This window comes from Tupaia chinensis, unplaced genomic scaffold, assembly GCF_000334495.1.
Source record: "Tupaia chinensis unplaced genomic scaffold, TupChi_1.0 Scaffold000182_1, whole genome shotgun sequence".
Taxonomy (NCBI): Eukaryota; Metazoa; Chordata; class Mammalia; order Scandentia; family Tupaiidae; genus Tupaia; species Tupaia belangeri.
This window is the reverse complement of record NW_006159657.1, coordinates 866893-888832: the sequence shown is the minus strand read 5'-3', so window position 1 is coordinate 888832 and position 21940 is coordinate 866893. Positions and strand designations below refer to the sequence as shown.

At 41.4% G+C, this 21940-nt stretch overlaps 1 protein-coding gene across 1 annotated transcript in view; it reads left to right on the top strand.

Annotated features, from left to right (window-relative positions):
• Nucleotides 1-9504, top strand: part of GRIN2A (glutamate ionotropic receptor NMDA type subunit 2A) — a 520859-nt gene extending 511355 nt beyond the window's left edge. Inside the window, exon 15 of the mRNA XM_006146507.1 lies at nt 8554-9504. Within this exon, the coding sequence (XP_006146569.1) occupies nt 8554-8567 (14 nt within the window). The 3' untranslated portion in view covers nt 8568-9504. The remainder of the gene's footprint in view (nt 1-8553) is intronic.
• Nucleotides 9505-21940: the final 12436 nt, after the last annotated feature.

Here is a 21940-nt window from a genome sequence, read left to right as displayed (position 1 = left end):
AATGATTAATGCCCACTCTTTAAAAATGGAACATGTCTACTTTCACAGGGGGTTCCAGAGGTGGGTATATTTCTCATGTTTCCCTTAAGGTTTATTTTCTTGGAAACCTATTACAGGGGCAGGTTGAGCCAAATGTCAGTTTTCGAATCAAGGTTTGGCTCCTATTCCTACTCATCCATTCTCATTTTCCTCTTTTGTGGACCAGATTATTTTCAATATAAATATTACAATCTTGTTATGGTAGATTCCAAGGACTCTACCAGTTATCAAAGTCAGCGAGAGATATGTATTAGACCAGTGTGACCCTGAAAATGTCACCTAACTTCAGCAAGTTCACTTTCTTTAACTTCACCTTAACCTTATTCACCTATAAAATGAAGAGACTAATATCTTCCCTGTAGACTCTTTGTATTCAAGGCAATAATGCACTTGAGACCATCTGGCAGGTGCTCAATAAATGTTATTTTCTTTTCTCTTAGCTTCCAAAGCCTGAGTGAACCCAATTGAAGCATTTTTAAAACTAGTTGTTTGAAACACCCTGTGCCCCCTTACCCACTCTCACTTCAATATTGGGTAAGCTCTGCCTTTCTGATACTAAAACTCTGGATTGGTTCCCATTACACTAAATTTGTTTCCACTGAAATTGGATAATAATAAACTATATTTCAAATAGGTGGTTCTTCAGCTTGGTCATCATTTGGCTGTATTAACGTCGGCAAAGATGGCATTTAATGTACATAGGTGTGGCTCCAGTTTGGGATCCATTCATCCCTGAAGGCTCTCTCTGAAGAACACAGGGAGATCTGTGGCTTTGTACCATCTTGGATATACACCACCAAACTCTTTCATTGTGATATGAAGACTAACTAATATCGAATACTTAGCCAAGTTCCTTACAAGCTTTATATACATTATCTTAGTTGCCCCCTCTTAATGACTTGTTACAGTCACAAATTTAGTGACTTAAAATGACACTCATGTATTAACTCCATTTTCCATGAGTCATGGTTCTGGGCATGAGTTCATGGGCTCCCCTATTCAGGGTTTCATCAAGATCTATTCAAAGTATGTGTGAAACTGCATTTCTATTTGGAGGATTGACCAGGGAAAATTCTACTTCCAAAAGCCTTCATTTTATTAGACAAAATTCATTTCCTTGAAGTGGTAAGACTGAGGTTCCCATCTTCTTTCAGGCTACAGACCCAATCATAGTTCCGCCTCTCATACCAGCACAGCTCACTGCTTAATTATTCAAGGTAAGCAGAAGCATCGTCAGCTCCAGCTGACTAAGACGGTGTCTTATATGGTGTAATGCAGTCACACAAGTGATTATCTCCTCGTCTTGTCCATATGCTATTGGCCAGAAGCAAGTCATAGGTCCTTCCTCACTCAAGGGGAGGACATAGAACCAGGGAGTGGGAATCATGGGCCATCTTAGAACTCTGCCTGACACTCTTCATCACAACTCTCTGCAGGGTGGGCATTTTTATGATCTCTATTGTACATAAGATTTATGGAGGCCCATCTATAATAGTAGAACACAATACATGTCAATAACCTGAAACTCAAGTATTCAGCTCTAGAGTCCATATTCTTCAAGTAATACCTTCTATGAAGTTGTGTTTTTTTTTTCAATAATGCTACCTCCTTGAAACTCCAGATGTGTAGATGGTATAAATGATATGAAATCTGAGGAGAATCTGTATGTGTACAACTCATAATCAAAGAATATTTAGTACTGAGAAGGATTTTAAGAACACTGCCACATCCTTTACTTAAGTGCATGAGGTCAAGGAAAGAAGCAGTTTGCTTAAGGTCACAGAACCAGTAGGTGGTAGAGCCAGTACTGAACAGAAGATATAGCAGAGCTAGCTGACTAATCTTTGTTTCTCTCTTTCTTTCTTACTCTCTTTTTTTTTCTTCTCTCTTTCTCTCCTTTATGTCTTTCTGTCCTTCTTTTTTTCTTCTTCTTTTTTAAAGTTTGTTCATCTATTTCTTCCAGGATAGAGAGTGAGACAGGCATCCACAACACAGTCTTCACTCCATGCCCCATCTTCAGTCTCAACCAGCATAGATCATGGTCTCATGTACATACGCCTGAAGTGCTCAAGGAGGTCCTGGGATAAGAACCCATGACCTTTTCTATGTGAGTCCAGTTGTGTTACCTCTAAGTCACTGCTGCACCTTTTTTCTCTTGTTCTATTTTTTTCTCCTCTCTTTTTGTCTTCTCTTTCTCTTCTGTCCCTTCTTTCTTCTTTATTTCTCTCCTCTGCTTCCTGACTAGCATCCATTTCCCCCCTCCATTTAATTGGCACTAAGACCTCAATTTTTCTTTGGATGACACTACGTCTTTCCTCTCAACACTTGTGATCCAAGTTGAGATGGTTTCTCCTAGGAATATTCTGAAGTGGCCAAATTATCCAGGCTGTGCTAGACAAACAAATGTATCTTCATGACTGTAGAAGTAGTTAATAGTGGGTATAGAACCAAAGCTGAGTCAATAAGAGTGAGTGAGAATCTGTCTTAAAGTTTGTTTCCGGGATTATTAAGAAAGAGATGTTGTCTTTTTGCTAGGGTTGCTAAGCAGCTTGGGTGGTAGTCAGGAGCTGCTGGTGGTGATTGCTGCCATCATATGGAGAGAACAAAGCCAACATGAGATAGTATGTGAAAGGAGAGATTCCCAGTATTACTGAGTGCTTGATCCAGCTATGCCTGAGCTAGTACAATTCCTAGAATCCGAGGAGACATAGCCAATATGTATTTTTAAATTATTTACTTATTTTATTTATTATTATTATTTAACTTGATATTGGGCACATATGCTCACCAGAGAGAGACAGAGAGAGAGAGAGGAAGAAAGCTGCCAGATCTGGGATTCAAACTGCTGTTGGCCATGTGGGAGTCTAGCACCTTAACCACCATTCCCCCTGCTGGCCCGAGACAATATATATGTGTGTTTTTTTTTTCTTTTAGAGAGGTTTATTTTTATGTATTTATTTATTTATTTTGGCTATAGGGCGCATGTGCTCACCAGAAAGACAGAGAGAGACAGAGAGACAGAAAGCGAGAAGTCACCCCCCCCCAGGGGGAATAGCCACGCTGCAATCCCTTCTCCTCCATTCTCCTCTCGGTATCTTGAGCACGCACGCACATGTGCCCGGCGTGAGTTTAAGCCACCGGGTCTGGGACTCAAACCATGGTCGAGTACACGGGAGTCCAGCGACATAGCCATTGTGCTAACTGCTGGTCCCAAGACAATATATATTTTTAAGCTAATACATTTTTGTTCCTTTCCTTAACCTAACTTCAGATGGTTTCTGAAACCATCAACTAAAATTAACCTAACTGATACAGTCTTTTGATTTTTTTAGGGCTATGTTTCTTGCATCTGTGATTTAAAAAATTATTGACAGAGACTTCTGAGTGCCAGTACCTTTTGTAAGATTATTAAAGCTTTCCATCCTATTCCCTCAGTCACCTTAATTACTCTTTTCTCTTTATTCTGAATACATTAAGACTTTCTTGACCTCAGATAAAAATGCATCAACTAATTGGGATATCTCTAGGGAAACTGAGAGAGTAAATGAATACTTTTTGTCCCAAAAAGTTCTCTTTATTTATCAGACCCATCAACTATTGGCCAGTTGTCTGTCAGGGATAGAGTTCTAGTAATTATTCAATCTTTCTGTGGTCTCCAGCTGCCAGCCACCTGTCCCTCACTTTCACAAGTACAAAATGGACTGTTTCCTTAAGTACATTACCTGCATTTGACACGAGTAGCCCCAGTCTGTCTCTTTTCCAAAACGGTTATCTGCAAAATTGGAGTGAAGGGTCAGGCTTCTAAGGCAGCTGGGTTTTCATAAGGCTACAAGCCAGAGAAGGTGGCCATTTCCTTCACAAATTACTGTGAAAGAACAAAGGCTTAGGAAACAATGAATTGTCTCAGATTGTTATTGTTTTATTGAATAAAATTGTATTGGGACTTGATGATCCAATTCCAGTGTTTAAGGGCTGCCATCAATCACCATTATCTGAGAAAGGAAAGCATAAGCTTTATGCTTGCAGGTAATAAAATGATTGTATGAAATCAGCACATGGAACTGGGAGAATCACTAGCCTAGGCCCTTATTATTATTATTAGCTAGCACAAACTGGGTTAAAATCCTGCTTATGCTAATCACTAGTTGTGTGCTCTTGGGGAATCTATTTAATTTATGTAAGCCCTCATGAAAGAGGATAATGCTTATATCATACGTTGTTGGAGCAAATCTATAAGGTAAAAATTAGGTTTCAAACTTGAGTTAGTCTGTAAGTCTTTAACCATTCTTAGCCTGGAATTCATTATATTCATTATAAGGATAATGTCATGCTTTAAAAACTAGCCAGATAATTCCAATTCTGAATAACATGGAATGAGTACACAACACCCTTCCTCTCCCATTGAATACCGCTGTAAAACCTGGGCATAATGGGTGGATCTAAAAAGTGAGAAACGGCAGATAGAGTGGGAGAAAGGTCAGAACGCCAAGTGCCACAGAGACCTAAGCTTGGCCTTTTTCCTGATATCCTGTAGACTGGATTCAACACAGCTACCAAACTAGGAAGTGGGCATCTCCTTCTCCCTCTGCGCATGTAAGCAGTGAAAAGGGGGAGGGGACACATCACCACTTTTAATATTGTTCCATTTTTAATTTTTTTAGTTTACTTCTTTTGTGAGACTGAGAGAGAGAGAAAGACAAGCATACACCGAAGAGTCCCATGCCACAATGCTATCTATCCCTGCCCCAGCCCTCCCAGCCCGCCAGGATTATAGGTGCATATGCCCAGCATGCACAGGTTACCAGGGGAACCAAAGCCGTGATTGTCCATGTAGGTCCAGCATAGCCAGAGCAGCAAGTTACCACCGAGCCACCATGCCGGCTCCCATCGGTATTTATGTAACAGTCTACCCAAGTACAGCACAATACATTCCTCAGGGGCACTACATGTGTTCACCAAAGAAAACTGTATCTTGAGTCATAAAATGAAATCTTTTTTTTTTTTTGAAGAGAAAGCTGTTTTTAAAATTTTTTACTATAGGGTGTATGTTCTTCCTTGGAGAGACAGACAGAGACAAAAAAAACAGAAAGTGAGAAATTACCTCCCAGGAAGAAGGCTATGCTGCAATCCTTTCTCCTTCATTTCTTCTCAGGATTCTGGGTATACACGCACATACACTTGGTGTGAGTTTCAAGCGGCTGGGTCTGAGACTGGACCTGTAGTCAACTACTTGGGAGTTTAGTGATGTAACCATTATGCTATCTACTGATCCCCACAAAACATATCTTAACAAATTTAGAAGACTAGAAACCATACAAAGTATTCTATCTGACCATAATATGATTTGACTAGAAATCAATAACTGAAAGATAATAGAAAACTCTCTAAACAGTTGGTCATTAAACAACACCCTCAGGCCTGCTGGTGGCTTGGTGGTGGGAGCAGCTGAATTCCACATGGCCAATTGCTTGGTTCAAGTCCAGACCAGAGGTTTTAAAAACATGCTGGGTACATATACGTGTGTGCCCCAAATCCTGAGAGAATTGGAGAAGGGATTGCAGTGTGGCCATCTCCTCTAAGGGCGATTTCTCACTTTCTCTCTCTCTCTCTCTCTCTCTCTCTCTCCATTGAGTGAGACAGACACCTAGCAAATTAAAAGAAAGAAAGAAAAAGACAAAACAAAAATAACTCTTAAATAATCCATTGAACAAAAAGAAAATCTTGGAGAAAATTAGGAAATATTTGGAACTAAATAAAAATAAAATAGAAGAAAACAAAATTCATGTGCCAGAAATAAAGTACTGTTTAGAGGGAATTTTATAGTATTAAATGTAAGAGAAAGAAGAAATTTCTCAAATCAACACTCTAAATCGCCACTTTCAAAAATCTGAAAATAATGAGCAAAAAACTCCAAAGTAAAGAGAACAATGTCTTTTATTTGCTTCCAACAAGGAAATGATTAAGAGTATAGTGGAAATCAATGAACTTGAGAATAGAAAAAGCAATACAGAAAGTCAATGAAACCAAAAGATACTGATTCTTTGGAAAGATCAATGCATGTGTTCAACCACTGGCAAAACTGATAAACAAAAATAGGAGAGGACACTAACTATCAAATTAGAAATAGATAAAGGAATAACACTACAGACTATGCAAATATTTAAATGCTAGTAAGGAAACCCTATAGAAAATTCTACAAATATTTGAGTACTTAGAAATATGGGCCAATTCCTTGAAAAGTGCAAACTACCAAATTTACCATGATGAAATTAGATAACCTGAATAGATCTTGATCTATAAAAGAAATTGAATCCAAAGTTTAAAAGCCTTCCAAAAAATTATTTCTCAACCCAGACTCTAAAATTTGTGTGCAGAGCCAAAGGACATGAAAAAAATCAAAGTAATCTGAAACAAAGAGTAAATTTAGACGACTCGTCCCACTCAGTTTTAAGACTTACTATAAAATTACAATAATCAGCACAGTACAGGATTGGCAAAAGGATTAGCATACATAGATCAATGAAGAAAATAGAGTCCAGAAATAGACCCAGATAAATGTGTTCAATTGATTTTTTGGAAAGGTGCAAAGGCAATTCAAGGGAGAAAGATATTCTTTTCAACAAATCATGTTGAAACAATGGGCCACATATATGCGAAAAAAATAAATAACCCTGGACCTACACCTCACGCTTTCTGTGAAATAGTAATTCAAGGTAGATTTAGGATCCAGATGTAAAAAGCAAAAGGAGGAAAATTTTAGAGGAAAATATAGATGATATTCATGACCTAGGGTTAGGCAAAGAATTATTAGACTTGACACTAAAAGCATGCTCTACGGAAGATAAATTGATAAATTGAACTTCATTAAAATTTAAAACAGTTTCTCTGTGAAACATGCTGTTAAGAAAACGAAAAGACAAATCACATACAGGGCAAAAATGCTTGCAAATCACATATCCAACAGAGGACTTGTACACAGAATATATATAAGCAACAGTCAAGCTCTATCAGAAAACAATCACGTCACAAAATGAGGAAAAAAAAAAATCTTCAACAGATACTTTGCTGTAAAGTAGGGCTCCCCAAACTCCCCCAAAAGATATTGGACCAGTACAGACTTTTTTTTGTTTTTAATTTTTACATTCAGTCACTGTGTATCATTACAGCATACCAAAGGGATTTTCCCATCCTGAACACACTGTTTATGGGTTCAATCAAAGACACTACCCTACATATTATCATCAACAGATAATTTTCTATTTCTGTGTCCCTTAAATGTGTTGCTTCTTTCTTTTTCCCCTTTGTTCCCTCCTTCTCACTCTCCCCCATTTCTCACCCGTCTCCCACACTATCTCTAGTATCCACAATTGCTCTCCATGCTCTTATACCATCCAATCTTCTCGTTCCTACCTTGGTAATAATAATAAAAATAAAGTGCACAATAAACATAATACTTGAATCATCCCCAAACCATCCCCTTGACCGGGTCTATGAAAAAATTGTCTTCCATGAAATTGATCCCTGGTACCAAAAACTGCTGTAGAGGGTAAATGAAAGGCGTGTTAGGCACATGGAAAAAAATGTCCAACACTTAGTATTTGGGAAATACAACTTAAAACTCTGACAACTTACTAGTAAACACACATTCAGATGGCTAAAGTAGGGGACACTGCCAACAGGAAATACCGGATGTAGTGGACCCGGCCAGTAGCAAATATACACATGAGGAACGGTCATCCCTCGCCAAATAGAAACCACAGAGACACTTGGAAAACACTCCGACAGTTTGTAAATAACTATAACAGACTTAGCAGATGACCCAAGGATCTTGCTCCTGGCTGCTTACCCTAGAGAAATGAAAACTCACATTCACATAAAAAAATTTATGAGCTTTTATAACAGTTTTACTTATAATCTCCAAATACTAAATAACCCCTAGTGCCTTTCAGGGAGTGAGTAGTTAAACAGTGAGGTGCACCCACACATTGAGACACTTTTTGGCAATAAAAGAAATAAACTACCAGCACAGGCAATCATGTTACATGCTACATGATTCCATCGATATGACATTCTCTAAAAGACATAGCTATGGGGATGAGGAGCAGATCAGTGGTTGGTGGAAGTGGGGTGGGAAGCAGATGGGTTGTGTTGGCACAAGGGCAGCACAAGAGAATTTGGGGCAGATGCTGAAACAGTTCTGTGTATTGTTTATGACAGCTATTACACAAATATGCACGTGTGTTAAAGTTTACAGAACTGTACAGCGAAAAGGTTCATTTTAATGTATATTAATTTAAAAATTAAATTTAAAAACAATGATGTCACGTGTCATGAAGGGAGGCAGGGATGGTGTTTCTGCTTTGAAAACACCTTAAGAGAAATATGTTACCTGGTTCATAGCAAATACCTGTTGAACACCCAGTTAGCAAGGACTATGACTTTACTCCATTGTATCTAATTTAATCCTTCTAACAACGCTAAGATCATCATTCTATTATTATCCCCATTTTGCAGATAAGAGAAACTGAGGCCATCAAATCCATGGGGAGGAGGTGGATCAGCACCTGGTGTTTGAGCACACCTTTCACCAACTCCGGAGTCTGAGTTTTGTGCCTACCACTTTCTACTGCTTCTGAGGCTTCAGACGTCCACTTTCCTGGTTTTAAATCCTGCCTATTAACCAAGTACGGCCTTGCCGGTGAGAAACATCATCTCTGCTCTGCAAACAAGTGCTCAGCTTGCCAACGACCTCTAGTCCATGAGAAATGCTGACTCTTCGGCGGAGGAAATTCTGCTGTATTGATTTCCCTTGTTTTCTTTCTCTAATGCAGCTGTTAAGTTCCTTTAAACAATGTAATTCATCATGAGATGGTCAAACCCTGGTTTTATTGATGCAACAATTAATTAGTTGGCATCCCAGGCCTGCAAAGTCTGTTCCAGATGAATGGCTGGCCTGGATGGGGAAGCACGATGCAAATCTAGCGGACGCGCCGGACAGAGCACTGACTTAATCACACTTGAGGTGTCATTGGAGGTGGGTCCCCTTCGCCTCTGTGCTGCTCTGGGAGCTACTGCAGGAGCTGCCTCCCTCAGTGCCACAGCTGGGGGCTGCTCATTCCTGGCCTTTCCCACGGATGGTTCCTAGGGGAGAAAGAGGTGACCTGCTGAGTCTGGGTTTTACCTCATGCTGTGTGTTGTATAGTGAACAAGAGCGGGTCCTGATCAGACTGCTTGGGGTCCGGTGGCTGTCTCTTCCTAGTTGGCACAATGGACCAATCATCTTGTGGCAGCTGTAAGATATGATTCACTAATTATAACCTAACTGTACAATCCCGTGCTACTCAGCGCATTTATAGAGTTATGCAACCATCACCATAGCCTAATTTTACAATATTCCCCTCACCCCCAAAAGAAACTTCATCTCCATTCGCAGTACCCCCACCGCCTTGCTTTCACCCCATCACTTAAGCAACTGCTAATCTACTTCTTATCTCAATAAATTTGTCTTTTCTGGAAAATTCATATAATTGGAGTTCTATAAAATGTGGCCTTTTGTGCCCCAATTCTTTCTCTTAGTATAACAGAAAGTTGGTCTATGTTGTTGCATGTATCACTACTTGGTCCCTTTTCATGCTGAGAAATATTCCATTATATGCCATATTTGGTTCATCCATTCACCAGTTGATGGACATTTGGGTTCTTTACACTTTTTTATTATTATGAATAATAATACAAACACTCATGTACAGGTTTTGTGTGCATATTTCTTTAATTCTCCTAGGTTTAAGTCCAAAGGAATATTTTTAAAGAATTATTTATTTAATTTTGTTTATTTATTCATTCATTTTAATTTGACCAGAGAGGGAGAGCACAAGTGAGAAAGCAAGCCACCCGGCCCAGGACTTGAACCGTGGTCAGCCATGTGTGAGTGTCTAGCGCTTTAACCACCACACCACCTGCTGGACCTTGTCCATACGAATTTATGGGTCATATAGTGATGCTATGTTTAATATTTCGAGAAATGGCCACACCATTTCCAAAGTGGCTATGTCATTTTATATCCCCACTAGCGCGTTTCTTCACATCCTCCCCGGTCCTTACTACTGTCTGTTTTTATTTTATTCTAGTCATCTTAAAGGGCATGAAGCTGTATTTCATTGTGATTTTGATTTGTAGTTCCTTGATGGCTAATAATGTTCAACCTTATTTCATGTGCTTATTGGTTAGCTGTTTGTAATCTCTGGACAAATTCCCATTTAAATATTTTTCCAATTTAAAAATCAGGTTATCTGTCCTCTTATTATTGATTTCTAAGGATTCTTTACATATAGGATACAAGTGCCTCCAAATAGAGTTATGCAACCATCACCATAGCCTAATTTTACAATATTCCCCTCACCCCCAAAAGAAACTTCATCTCCATTCGCAGTACCCCCACCGCCTTGCTTTCACCCCATCACTTAAGCAACTGCTAATCTACTTCTTATCTCAATAAATTTGTCTTTTCTGGAAAATTCATATAATTGGAGTTCTATAAAATGTGGCCTTTTGTGCCCCAATTCTTTCTCTTAGTATAACAGAAAGTTGGTCTATGTTGTTGCATGTATCACTACTTGGTCCCTTTTCATGCTGAGAAATATTCCATTATATGCCATATTTGGTTCATCCATTCACCAGTTGATGGACATTTGGGTTCTTTACACTTTTTTATTATTATGAATAATAATACAAACACTCATGTACAGGTTTTGTGTGCATATTTCTTTAATTCTCCTAGGTTTAAGTCCAAAGGAATATTTTTAAAGAATTATTTATTTAATTTTGTTTATTTATTCATTCATTTTAATTTGACCAGAGAGGGAGAGCACAAGTGAGAAAGCAAGCCACCCGGCCCAGGACTTGAACCGTGGTCAGCCATGTGTGAGTGTCTAGCGCTTTAACCACCACACCACCTGCTGGACCTTGTCCATACGAATTTATGGGTCATATAGTGATGCTATGTTTAATATTTCGAGAAATGGCCACACCATTTCCAAAGTGGCTATGTCATTTTATATCCCCACTAGCGCGTTTCTTCACATCCTCCCCGGTCCTTACTACTGTCTGTTTTTATTTTATTCTAGTCATCTTAAAGGGCATGAAGCTGTATTTCATTGTGATTTTGATTTGTAGTTCCTTGATGGCTAATAATGTTCAACCTTATTTCATGTGCTTATTGGTTAGCTGTTTGTAATCTCTGGACAAATTCCCATTTAAATATTTTTCCAATTTAAAAATCAGGTTATCTGTCCTCTTATTATTGATTTCTAAGGATTCTTTACATATAGGATACAAGTGCCTCCAAATGGCTGTTGAAAGACTCAACACCAACTTTCCCTCCAGGCTGTGTATCAGTGTTTTGTTCTAGCATATTCTTTCTCTTGTTTTCATCCATCTGTTATTTTACTGTTTTGTAATCCTTTCCCATTGGAGAAGGGAGTAGTGACAAGCTCACAGACTTGAAATAAAACCCTATGCACCATAGCCCAGGAGCAGAATCAACTTTTCTCCAGCTCAGACTTATCCATGCTCATGTTAAAACACAAGTCTCTTGGGCAAGCCCTCATAACCTAGTGGTTAAGGGAGCTGGATCCCACATGACCAACTAGGGTTTGAATCCCACCCCAACAGCTTTAAAATATGCTAGGTGCATGTGCATTTGCCCTAGTCCTGACAGGATGAAGAGATGGAGAAGAGACTGCAGCATAGCCATGTCCCATGGCTGTGTGCCTCCTTCCTCTGTCTCCCCTTTGGTGAGTACATGCACTCTCTTGAAGCAATAATTTTTAAAAAGCTAGATTTCTCATCTTTCCCATGTATTTGAAATATTTTTCTTAGCCTTCTTCTACCCCCCAGCAAAATCTCTACATTTGGAAGAAAAAATCCAGATCGTCAAGCCCTGCCAAAAGGCATCAAGGTACATCAGAAAGAGACACACTTGGAGTCTCACTGCTCTGCATTCAGGTCCCAACCATGCGACCATCTAGGTGTGTGTCTCCAAGCAAATCGCTTAACCTCTCTGAGCCTAATTTTCTTAACTATCAAAAAGAAAACAGAGCTTAAGTTAGGGTTGGAATGAGGAAGAGCAAAACAAAATATGATTAGTGAATGAAATGATCACTTTCTGAGTGTCTCAAAAGTTCAACTAAAAATTTCTTCTGCTCTTTCCTCTTTTAATCTCATATTAGCTTCTTGAAATGAATGTTATCATCCTGACTTTACAGGTGACAGGAGAGAGGCTCAGAGTGTTAAACTCGCCTGTCCCATCCCAGGTAACACAGCCAGCGAGATTCAGAGTCAGTATTCAAAGGAAATCTGACCTCGCATTCTTCTTCATAAATTGGAAGTAGAGGGGCCCCAACGGAAGCTCTCATTCCATTACAGTTATTTAGAGAAAACAATGAAATAGAAATAAGAGCTTCCCCACGGGGGTCATTCGTCTGTGGTATGTTTGTTTCTTGTGATTGATTTAATCTTCATGAGCAAATGCACAGTGCTAGGTACAGGGTAGATGGCAAACAAAGCCAGAAGTCACTTCTGCTCGAAGGCCATTACACAAATAGATGCACAAGTCTTTATTACGTTACAAGCCAAGTGTCTGAATTCCAGCGCTGCCATTTCTGACTTGAATTCTGTGACCACCAGTCTCCTCCTCTGTACAATGGACCAATTAATTCCTGCTTCACTGGCCTGGGGAGAAGCTTAGGGACATTAGCATGAGATGCACTCCTCTTGGCTGGCATCCAGTGAAGAGATGCAGGGGTGACCATTGTCTGCACTCTGCTTGCTGACATCCGCAAACACTCCATGCATGACTCTGCCACTGTGAAGTCCAAGACAGCGTCTCCCTCTCTATGGTGCAGTGATCCAGGGAAGCTGGCCTGCTTCCTCCTTGAGGAGGAAAACCAGACCTGACAAGCACGCATTGACAATAGCACACCTCTGCGAAGAGCTGCAGAGAAATTGCTGTGTACATGATTAGAGTTTCAAGGCAGTCACGTAAGAACAGGCCAGGCTACGGGCCGTTATTCCTACCACAGAGGAGAAAATCTGAAGCAGTGTGATGAGACTTCCATTAATTATATTTTAAGGCTCTTTTTGAATAAGCCAGAAGAATGGCTCTTGCAGTTGCATTTAGTAATAGGCCAGAGCTTGCCTGACTTGGGGGTGTTGAGGGGATAATATGTTCATTGCACTGAAAAGTCCTTTGCTGTGTTTTTGCTCTGTCTTTCTGCTTACAAGGAACTTCATTTGACTCCAATATGTGACTCTTAGAGGAAAAGTACCTTCGTGAATGAAAAAATTAAAAATCTGCAGATGAAAGATACTTAGGTGCTGCAGACTAAGAATAAGCCCAAACTCTGGAACGTGTGTGGTACCTCAATCTTATGGTCAGTGGGTTTCTCTCCTGAAGTCATTGGCAGGAACAGGAGTTTGGCTGCCTGAATTCAAATCCACATTCTACCTCTTGCTAGCTCTGTGACCTTAAGCAGATGATTAAATCCTCAGAGGGCCATTTCCTTGTCCAAGAAATGGGAGGCAAACCACTCCGTCGGACACAGGGTTATGATGAGGACAAAATATTTTAAGGTTTATAGAAAGATCAACACAAGGTGAGCACCAAGAAGAGTTTCTCAACCTCAGCCCCATGGCCTTGGCACACGTACTACTTGGTAAGGGTAGTCTTTATCACCTCCCACCACTTGCCTCGAAAGTCTCCACTTAAACCCAAGGACCTGACTGCTTCCTGGCAGTCCTCTGTCCACATCCTCCCTCTGTCTCTGAAGCCCTTTTGTGCCTTCCTTTCCTAAGGACTCCTGCTCAATCTCCAAGACTCCATGCAGACATCACCTCCTCTAGGAAGTCTTCTCTTCCCTCCTCTCCCCAAGATGAGGATGCTCTCTTCCTGAGCCCACCGAGAAACTATGCCTCACTCAGTCATCCATTCCAAACATATCGTGCCTCACATGCAGTAGGAACTCAAAGGAGCACTCCTCAGCATAGGCGTGCCCCAGTCTGTTCTGTCTCTCACACAAGACTGTGACCCTGGGAGGTGAAAATGGTTGGCATGCGGTAGGGGCTCCTTGACTTTCCAGGCACTCAGAGGGGAAGGGAGGAGCTGAGGACAGGGGTCCTTCCCCAGAGGACAGAGAGACTAGCAAGCCCAGCTCTCCCCCTCCTGCTTTTATCTGAGTCCCCAGGATGCAGCCTGAGCACCGGCAGGAGATGCGTCAGCCCCACTAAATAAGAACTGCTCTTTAAAAGCATCATTAGAAACTCATTTATCACAAACCACCAACACCCCGTGAGGCAGGGAAAATCTGCCCATCCCGGGCTGACCATCTTTCCCTCGTTCCGTTTTCTCTTCCCTTTGTCTGCTTTTCCCCTCATGTTTTGCTGATCCTCTTTATTTCCAAAGAGTTATTTCCACTGCTCCTGGCTGCCAAGTCCCCAAACAATCACGCACACATATCTGTGTTGCTCAAGGCGAGAAGCACGCCGTCACCCTTGTGTGTGTTCTCTGCTGTTTGCAGGGTTTGCACTCCAGCACCCCAAGTTTCTGGAGCCCAGTTTTGATCACACATTAATGCACAACCATTGCACTCATTTCTCTGCATAAAAAATGCACACAAGGGTTTTCAATAGAGTTAAATAGCTTGCATTTTACCAAAGTTTCTGTCTTCTAGTCCCAATTCTACTCATTACTCGTTGGTTGGCTCTGAAAAGAACTTTTTAAAAACTTATTTGAACATTGGCCAAAAAATAAATTATTAAAAATCACTTCCCATTTATTCACAATACTCTTCATTTTTAGCAGGATGCCTGTTCAGCATCTGGGCTCCTGCTGTCGTTCTCCTTGTTTTGAGAAAAAAAGAGGAAAAGGAAAGAGAGAAACACTACTGGGACCCTCCCCTTCCCTCTTGCCATGGGTCCCACCCCCAGGAGAGGTACTTACAGGTCCACTTTGCCAACAAGGACTCACGGGCACAGAGTCACATTGCTAGTGGCTGGTGTGGGCAGGATGACTAATAGAGCCAACTTCTGGAAAACTCAAACACTGTCCTCTTGTACCCTGTTATTCAAGCCCTGATAATATCCCAAACCTCCCACGAGGCCCCATCCTCTGCAGAATAGGGGGCCCTCTTTGGACCCCTAGTCCCCCTCTTTGGACCCCTACTGAAAGGGACATTCTAGACTCCATCCTTCTCAGGCTGCCCTGAGGAATAAATCTCACAAACCCATGTTTGTTCAGCCAGGCACTGAGAAAGCACTTTGTCATTATTAGCTGGTGTTAGTATTTCTTCCTTCAAAACAGAGCAGTCTTCTATCCCATTCCCTAGGCCTGACCTGCTCGGGCAGGTTTCTGAATGAGTTTGTTAAGGACAGGGACCACATCGGATTGCAGCCCAGCACTAAATGCAGAAAAGGCTGCTTGAGTTACACAGTGGTTCTGGGTAACTGGCTGCATGAGTAAATGGTACATTAGAAATATCTTAGCCTGCCCAGGCAGTGCAACGCCTCGGGCTGTTACAAATGCACCTCTGAGACCCTACTGAATCATGCTAATGGCAGAATTATGAGCATGGTAGCAGGATAAAGGGGAAATATTATGGGTAGAAGAAAACTTTGTCTCCTCTAGGAGGATCAGGTCTTCCTTGTGCACATTGGAACTGTTCTGCTTTTAAAATTCAGCTTTCTAACTCCCTGTTTTGAAGTACTAACTATAAGGAGACTTCAACACATTCATGGAAAATGGAATCAAGGTACAAGCTTATTTGGGGGCTAATGATTTCAAAATTTATGCATAGTTCTTTTGTAAAAAGCACCTTCCATGAGCTTTTTGAAGACCCCTATATTTGTTTAGACCCACCTGCGTATTTCTAAATGAGTTTTGAAAATTAGAGAAGTCCAAGGTCACACTGACAGGAAGTGGAAGGGGCGGGATGCACCCAAGCATCCCGACTCCTGAGCCTTGTTCGTTACCCCTTGCAGTGCCATGCCGATGCCTCTCAAATAAGCAGTTCATGCCATAACAGAAGCATGAGCACATCTATGAGGAAGTAGGACGAGGGAGAGATGACCTAGCTGGGTAGGAGCAGCAAAGGCTTCATGGAGGAGGTAGATTCAGAAGTTCCCCTTAAAAGAACAGATAAGAGTCTGTGGCAGGCAGGCTGTAAGTTTGTCCCAAGATTTTAGCCTCATGAAGTACACTGTATAGTCCCCTCTGCTGGAGTACGGGTAGGTCTGTGACATGTGCTAAGGGATAGAAAGAGCAAAGGTGAAGGGACTCTATGGATGTAATTAAGGTCTCAGATGTTCTTGATTTGATTTCATTAAAGGAACATCATCCTGCATGGGCCTGCCTTCACTAGGCGAAAGCCCTTACAAGGTGTAGGGTACTCCCTGAGATGAGAGATCTTCCTTGCTGGCTTGATGAAATGATGAAGTAGGAACCATGTGAAGGAATCCTAGGTGGCGAGACGCTGTGGAGAGCCTATAGGACTGCCAGTGGTCACTAGTGGGCAGCAACAAGGCAGTGCCCTCATCCTGCAGTTGCAGGGAAATACATTTGACAAAAACCTGACTGGCCTGGAAGTGGATTATTCCCCAGAGCTCCACATGATTGTGAGAATCTGAGCAGGTGACTCAACTAGGCTGTGCCTAGATTTCAGACCTACTGGAACTGTGAAGTGGCATAGTGGTCATGCACCACCTGCAAATGCCGGAAGCCACGTAGACGATCAAGTTCGGTTCCCGGGTCAACCATGAACACTGGGCATGCATGTACCTATGTCCACAACCCTGGCTAACCAACTGTCCCATCCAGATTCGTTTTCTGGATAAGAAAATTAATACAGAGTCCAAGATGGGAATTGGATGGGAAGATGTTCCAAGAGGTAGCATGAGAAAAGGATGAGGAGACAGTAGCTCGGCCCTCTAGTACAGGGTGTGTAGAGGAGAGAAACTTGAGCTTGTTCCAGGGGGATATCAAATGGCAGACTGATGAGGTTGGAAGTCTTTTAGGTTGAACATGACAAGGCTTTGAGAACCTTTTAGTCTGAAAATTATGCCAGAAATAAAGGTGTATTTGGAAACAATTGACCTTGAAGTGGAGATGTGGAGTGTGGGATGTGAATGGGTTAAAATGTGACCTCCAAAAAAGGTATCTCCACATCCTAAGCCCAGGAACCTGCAAATGTGACCTTTTGGGGAAAGTTCTTTGCAAATGTAATAAATATGAGGACCTTGAAATGAGACCATCCTGAATTACCTGGTGAGCCCTGAATGCAATGACATGTGTCTTCATGAGAAGGAAGCCTAAAAGGAGATTAGACATACAGTAAAGAAGGACACACAGGATAGGGAGGGGACAGGGAAAGGTCAAGGCAGAAGTGGAGATTGCAGTGATGCATCTACCAAGGATTGCCAGTGACCACCTGAGGCGCGGAGGGGAGGATAGAATGGAGTCTTTCTCAGAGCGTCCAGAAGGAACCAATACTGCCAATACCTGGATTTCATACGTTTGGCCTTCAGAGCTGTGAGAAACAAGTTTTTGTTGTTTTAAGCCACCTAGTTAGTGGTAATGTACTACAACAATCCCAGGAAACTAATACAGAATAATTTGCAGAGAGAGAAGATAGAGAAGCAACCAGGACCAGACAAGAAGGCATTGCAGTGGTCCATGTGTGAGGTAAGAATGCATCAAGCCAAAAGCAGTGATGGGAAAGGATGGAACAGAGAAGACTCCACCCCAGTTTTTCATGTTTCACCTCCTGTTATTTCCCCCCTTATATTTCATGCATACTCGCAGAAACTCATTTATTAAACATTTACGTGCCAAGTTTTGTACACATTGTGTCATAGGCAGTTAGCTAGAAATGAGCGAGAAGCCCTAAGAAAATAGCAGAAGGACATCAGCTGCATCAATCACAACTTATCAGGAGTTACAACCAGACCCTCTACAAAAATGCCTTCTCCTCAGCCAGCTCCTGGCACCAGAAAGACAAGGCAGATCTCATTTTTCTTCTTCAGCACTGGAGAAAAGCACACGGGGCAGTTGTTTATTTCCTTCTTATCATTCTTCATAAATACAAAAGGACCCAACAAGACATTCTGGCTAACATTCTGATTCCCACTGAGGCAGTTCATCCAAATATGGATGCTCAGACCCTCTAGGTCCACACTGAGCTTGCACAATTAGGTCATTGAATTCCTCACCTGTGAGAGAGATAGCAAGTGCAGGATTTCCCGCAAATTCAAACAAAAATGTCCGACACTATGACAGGCCATCCCCTGCTAGATAGTCATTACCACTCTTAGAATAAATGTAACACCTAACCCCTTGCCCAGTGCAACTGTCCTTCCCTGGCAGCTGCCCACCTGCATGCCTTTCAGGTATGGAGATATGCTTCTTTCCTCTGAAAAATCCTCACTTTCCTTTTAAAACTTCCGTTTTTTTACTTTACAAGTGTTTGTGGTTTTTCACCCTGCGTCTCAGAGTGGGCCTCTAGTCTTAGAGATCTGGACCCAAAGAACCAAGGATTTTACACAACACATATCGACACTCTCCTCCTCTGACAATTACACTTGTTATTTAATCCACATAAAAAAGATGCATGAAATAGAGATTATAGTTCCTATTTTATGGGTGAGAAAACTGAGACTCAGAAGTTAAATAACATGCCTATGGACACAACCCTGACAAGTGACAGAGCTGGGATTAAGGTCCAGGTCTGTCAACTGAAAGGGCGATGGCTTTAACCAAATGCCGTACTGTCTCTACTATCTGGGTGCTCTTTCTTTCAGCAAAAAACTTCGCTAGAGTTCTTAGATAGGGGAAATCAAGGAATTCTGAAAACACAAACACTGAGCTTGGGTCTATGCCTGCAGCATCTTCTGGATACAGCCTGTGTGCTAATTAGCATTTGTTTATCGCCTCTAATTATCCAGACTCTGTGACAGTTTGAGATCATGAATGCTAATGTGAGGGCAAAGTCATGAGAAGTTGGAAGCAGGGGCCTCCAGCTTAAAGAAACAAACTTTGTGTTTTCGCTGACCCAGTGGCTTCTGGGAGGGCAGAGGGACAAGGACATGAAATTAAAAACAGAGATCAAAATAAAGAGGGCAGCCTACCATGTGCCTCCCAACCCAAGAGCTCTCACCTACCAGAATTCTCTAAATAACCCTACTTGCAGATTAATGAGTTCTGAAAGATGGATGTCATCTTAATATATGTACTACAAAAGATTGTAGAACACATATTTTCTGTCTACCCAGCAACCATTTCACTTTCTTCTGGTAACAGGACACTGATTTTGCATGGGAAGTCACCCACCCCAAGTTTTAGTCCATGAGCAAAATTTAAATCCTCCTTCTATTAAGCTTGCATAGATGTTATAGTCATCTGGGAGAAGCTATAGTGTAGGCTTACAAGCATAAACACTGGAAGTCTAGCATCCTGGTTCTACCATCTTGGACAAGTTAGCCTCCGTTTTCTCACCTGTAAAAGGATGATAATAGTAGTAACTTCGACTGATGAGGCTTAAATATAGCAAATGATATAATAACACTTAGAGCAGTTCTTGACACAGAGACACTCCAGAAGTGTCTACTGTTATTTTTATTCTTTGATGTATCTGTCTCCTTGTAAATGCAGACTTTGGATGGACCATGGCTTGCTCTCTGTTCCTTCCGTGCATACTGGTTGCTCTCTTTCCTTTCCTTTCCTCTACTATAAACAGAGACTGAGGCTCTAAGTGCTGTGAGCATCAACAACCTCCAGTCTTGTCATGGGGGAAAGTCACTCAGAAGCAAGTCTCAGCAAACACAGGAGCTGAGCCAAGGTGAGGGGCTCAATCGCCTCCCCTTGGGGCCAGCTAGGATTTCATGCCTACCGTGCACCTAGTGGCTATGATGGACTGTCTCAACAGGTGGCAACACAGAGAGCTGAACAACACGTTCTTAAAGAATGTGTTGAGGGAAAGGCAGGGCATGTGGTGATACGTAGGAAACAATACTGGGGAATACTGGAGGGGGAAACAGGGCTCCTGGGGGCTCAGTGCTGAGCTGTCTGTGGTGGCTGGCGCAGGGCCAGGGCGCAGAGCAGTATTTAACTGCTCTGCTCTTGCTCTGAACAGCTGGGCTATAAATGCTCATACCTCAGCCGAAGAATAAGCAATCTAATCTGAAATTGTATTTCAGTAAAAATAAAAATAGGCTGGGTTGGAAGAGTGAGAATTACAGAGCGTTTTGATTCTACTCCAGTCCCTGGTTGCGCAGGGATTGTATTTCTGCTTCTCCAGCTGTGATAACTCTTTCAGGAATAATACGAGCTCTCATCTGTCTTAAACAGAACAACAAAAGAATGTATTCCTTCTGCCCTACCTGTTTGTAGATATTGAGTTCAATAATAACTGGCATTTACATACCACCTTCGTATGCATTATCATTGGACCCTCAGGGCCATTGGATGTAGGTGTGGTAAACATCTCAGTTACAGAAGTGGAAGCAAAGAATCAGAGAGGGTAAGCAGCTTGCTCAAGGTTGCACAGCCAGAGAAGTGCCAGGTGGTATAAAGGAAAGAATTCATTTTGAGGGCAGATGGATCTGGTTTTTAATCTCGATTCTGGATGACCTTGATTAAGCTTTTTCTCCTCTCAGAGTCTATATTTTCTAGTTATTAAAATGGCCTATTTATGTTCACTCCATAAATCTGTTATAAATTGAATAAAATAGTTAAGCAAAAGGTCTAATGTCAAGTATACTACATCATAATCCCTTTACCAAGGACTCCTTTTTCTTCTTTTGGTAAGTGTTGACTAGAGTGGGAGCTTGAACTCAGACCAACTGATCCTGAGCATGTATTACCTCCACCCCATCCCACACTGCCAGACCCTTTTATGATCATGCAGTGTTGCAGGAGGGTAATGCCTTCTTGTAAAGTAACTGTAATACAATGAGGACGTTTGCTGGGTACTAGAGAAATAGGCATTCATTCATCTGTTCAATGAGAGGACGCCCCAACGATTTAAGGGGGTGGTAAGCTCAACAGGGAGATGGAGATGCTGAACCAAAGCTGGAGAAACCAATCTGAACTTTAGCTATGGATTTATGACTCATCATCCTACAAGGGGTGAGAATACAATACCTGCGTTCATAGTGTTCACAGCGTTGGAGACAGGGTGTGGCAGAGACAGAAATGATTATAATACAATATAATATTGACAAATGTTGGATTACAACAGATCAAAGCAGATGAGAACTCTGTCCTCTTGGAGCTTAGGGTGTAGTGAAATTTAAGAGATACAAATCAAAATTATCATTCGAATGATGCTGAAAACTGAAATTCCAACATCTTTGACCGTATTCATGGTGTCTCCAAAACTCATTTCTTTGTTCAGTCTTCCCAAAGATATTTATTCTGCTCCTACTACACGCTAGACACCATGCTGGATTTTAGAGGTAATGTGATGAGTGAAAGAAGATACGGGCATTCCCTCTTAGGAGCTTAGGGCCTGTTGGAAGAGATAGAAAGTGATAGAATGTTTGTGCAATATACATGAAATAGCAACTATGACAAGGGCTATAATGAATGGCAAATGATACTAGAAAGTTTTTCACTAGATAGGAAAGTTGGGAAGTACTTCCCTAAGGAACTTATATTATAGCTGGAAATCAAAGGACAATGAGGCACTAATTAGAACAACGAGAGATACAGAACTTTAAAATGCATCATGTGCAAAGATCCTGTAGTAGGAAGAGCACTGTGTTGACGAGGGACTGACAAAAGCCAGTAGACCCATTAAATGGACATCTTGCCACAATTTAAAAACCCACCATGTTTCTTCATCTACAGCACATA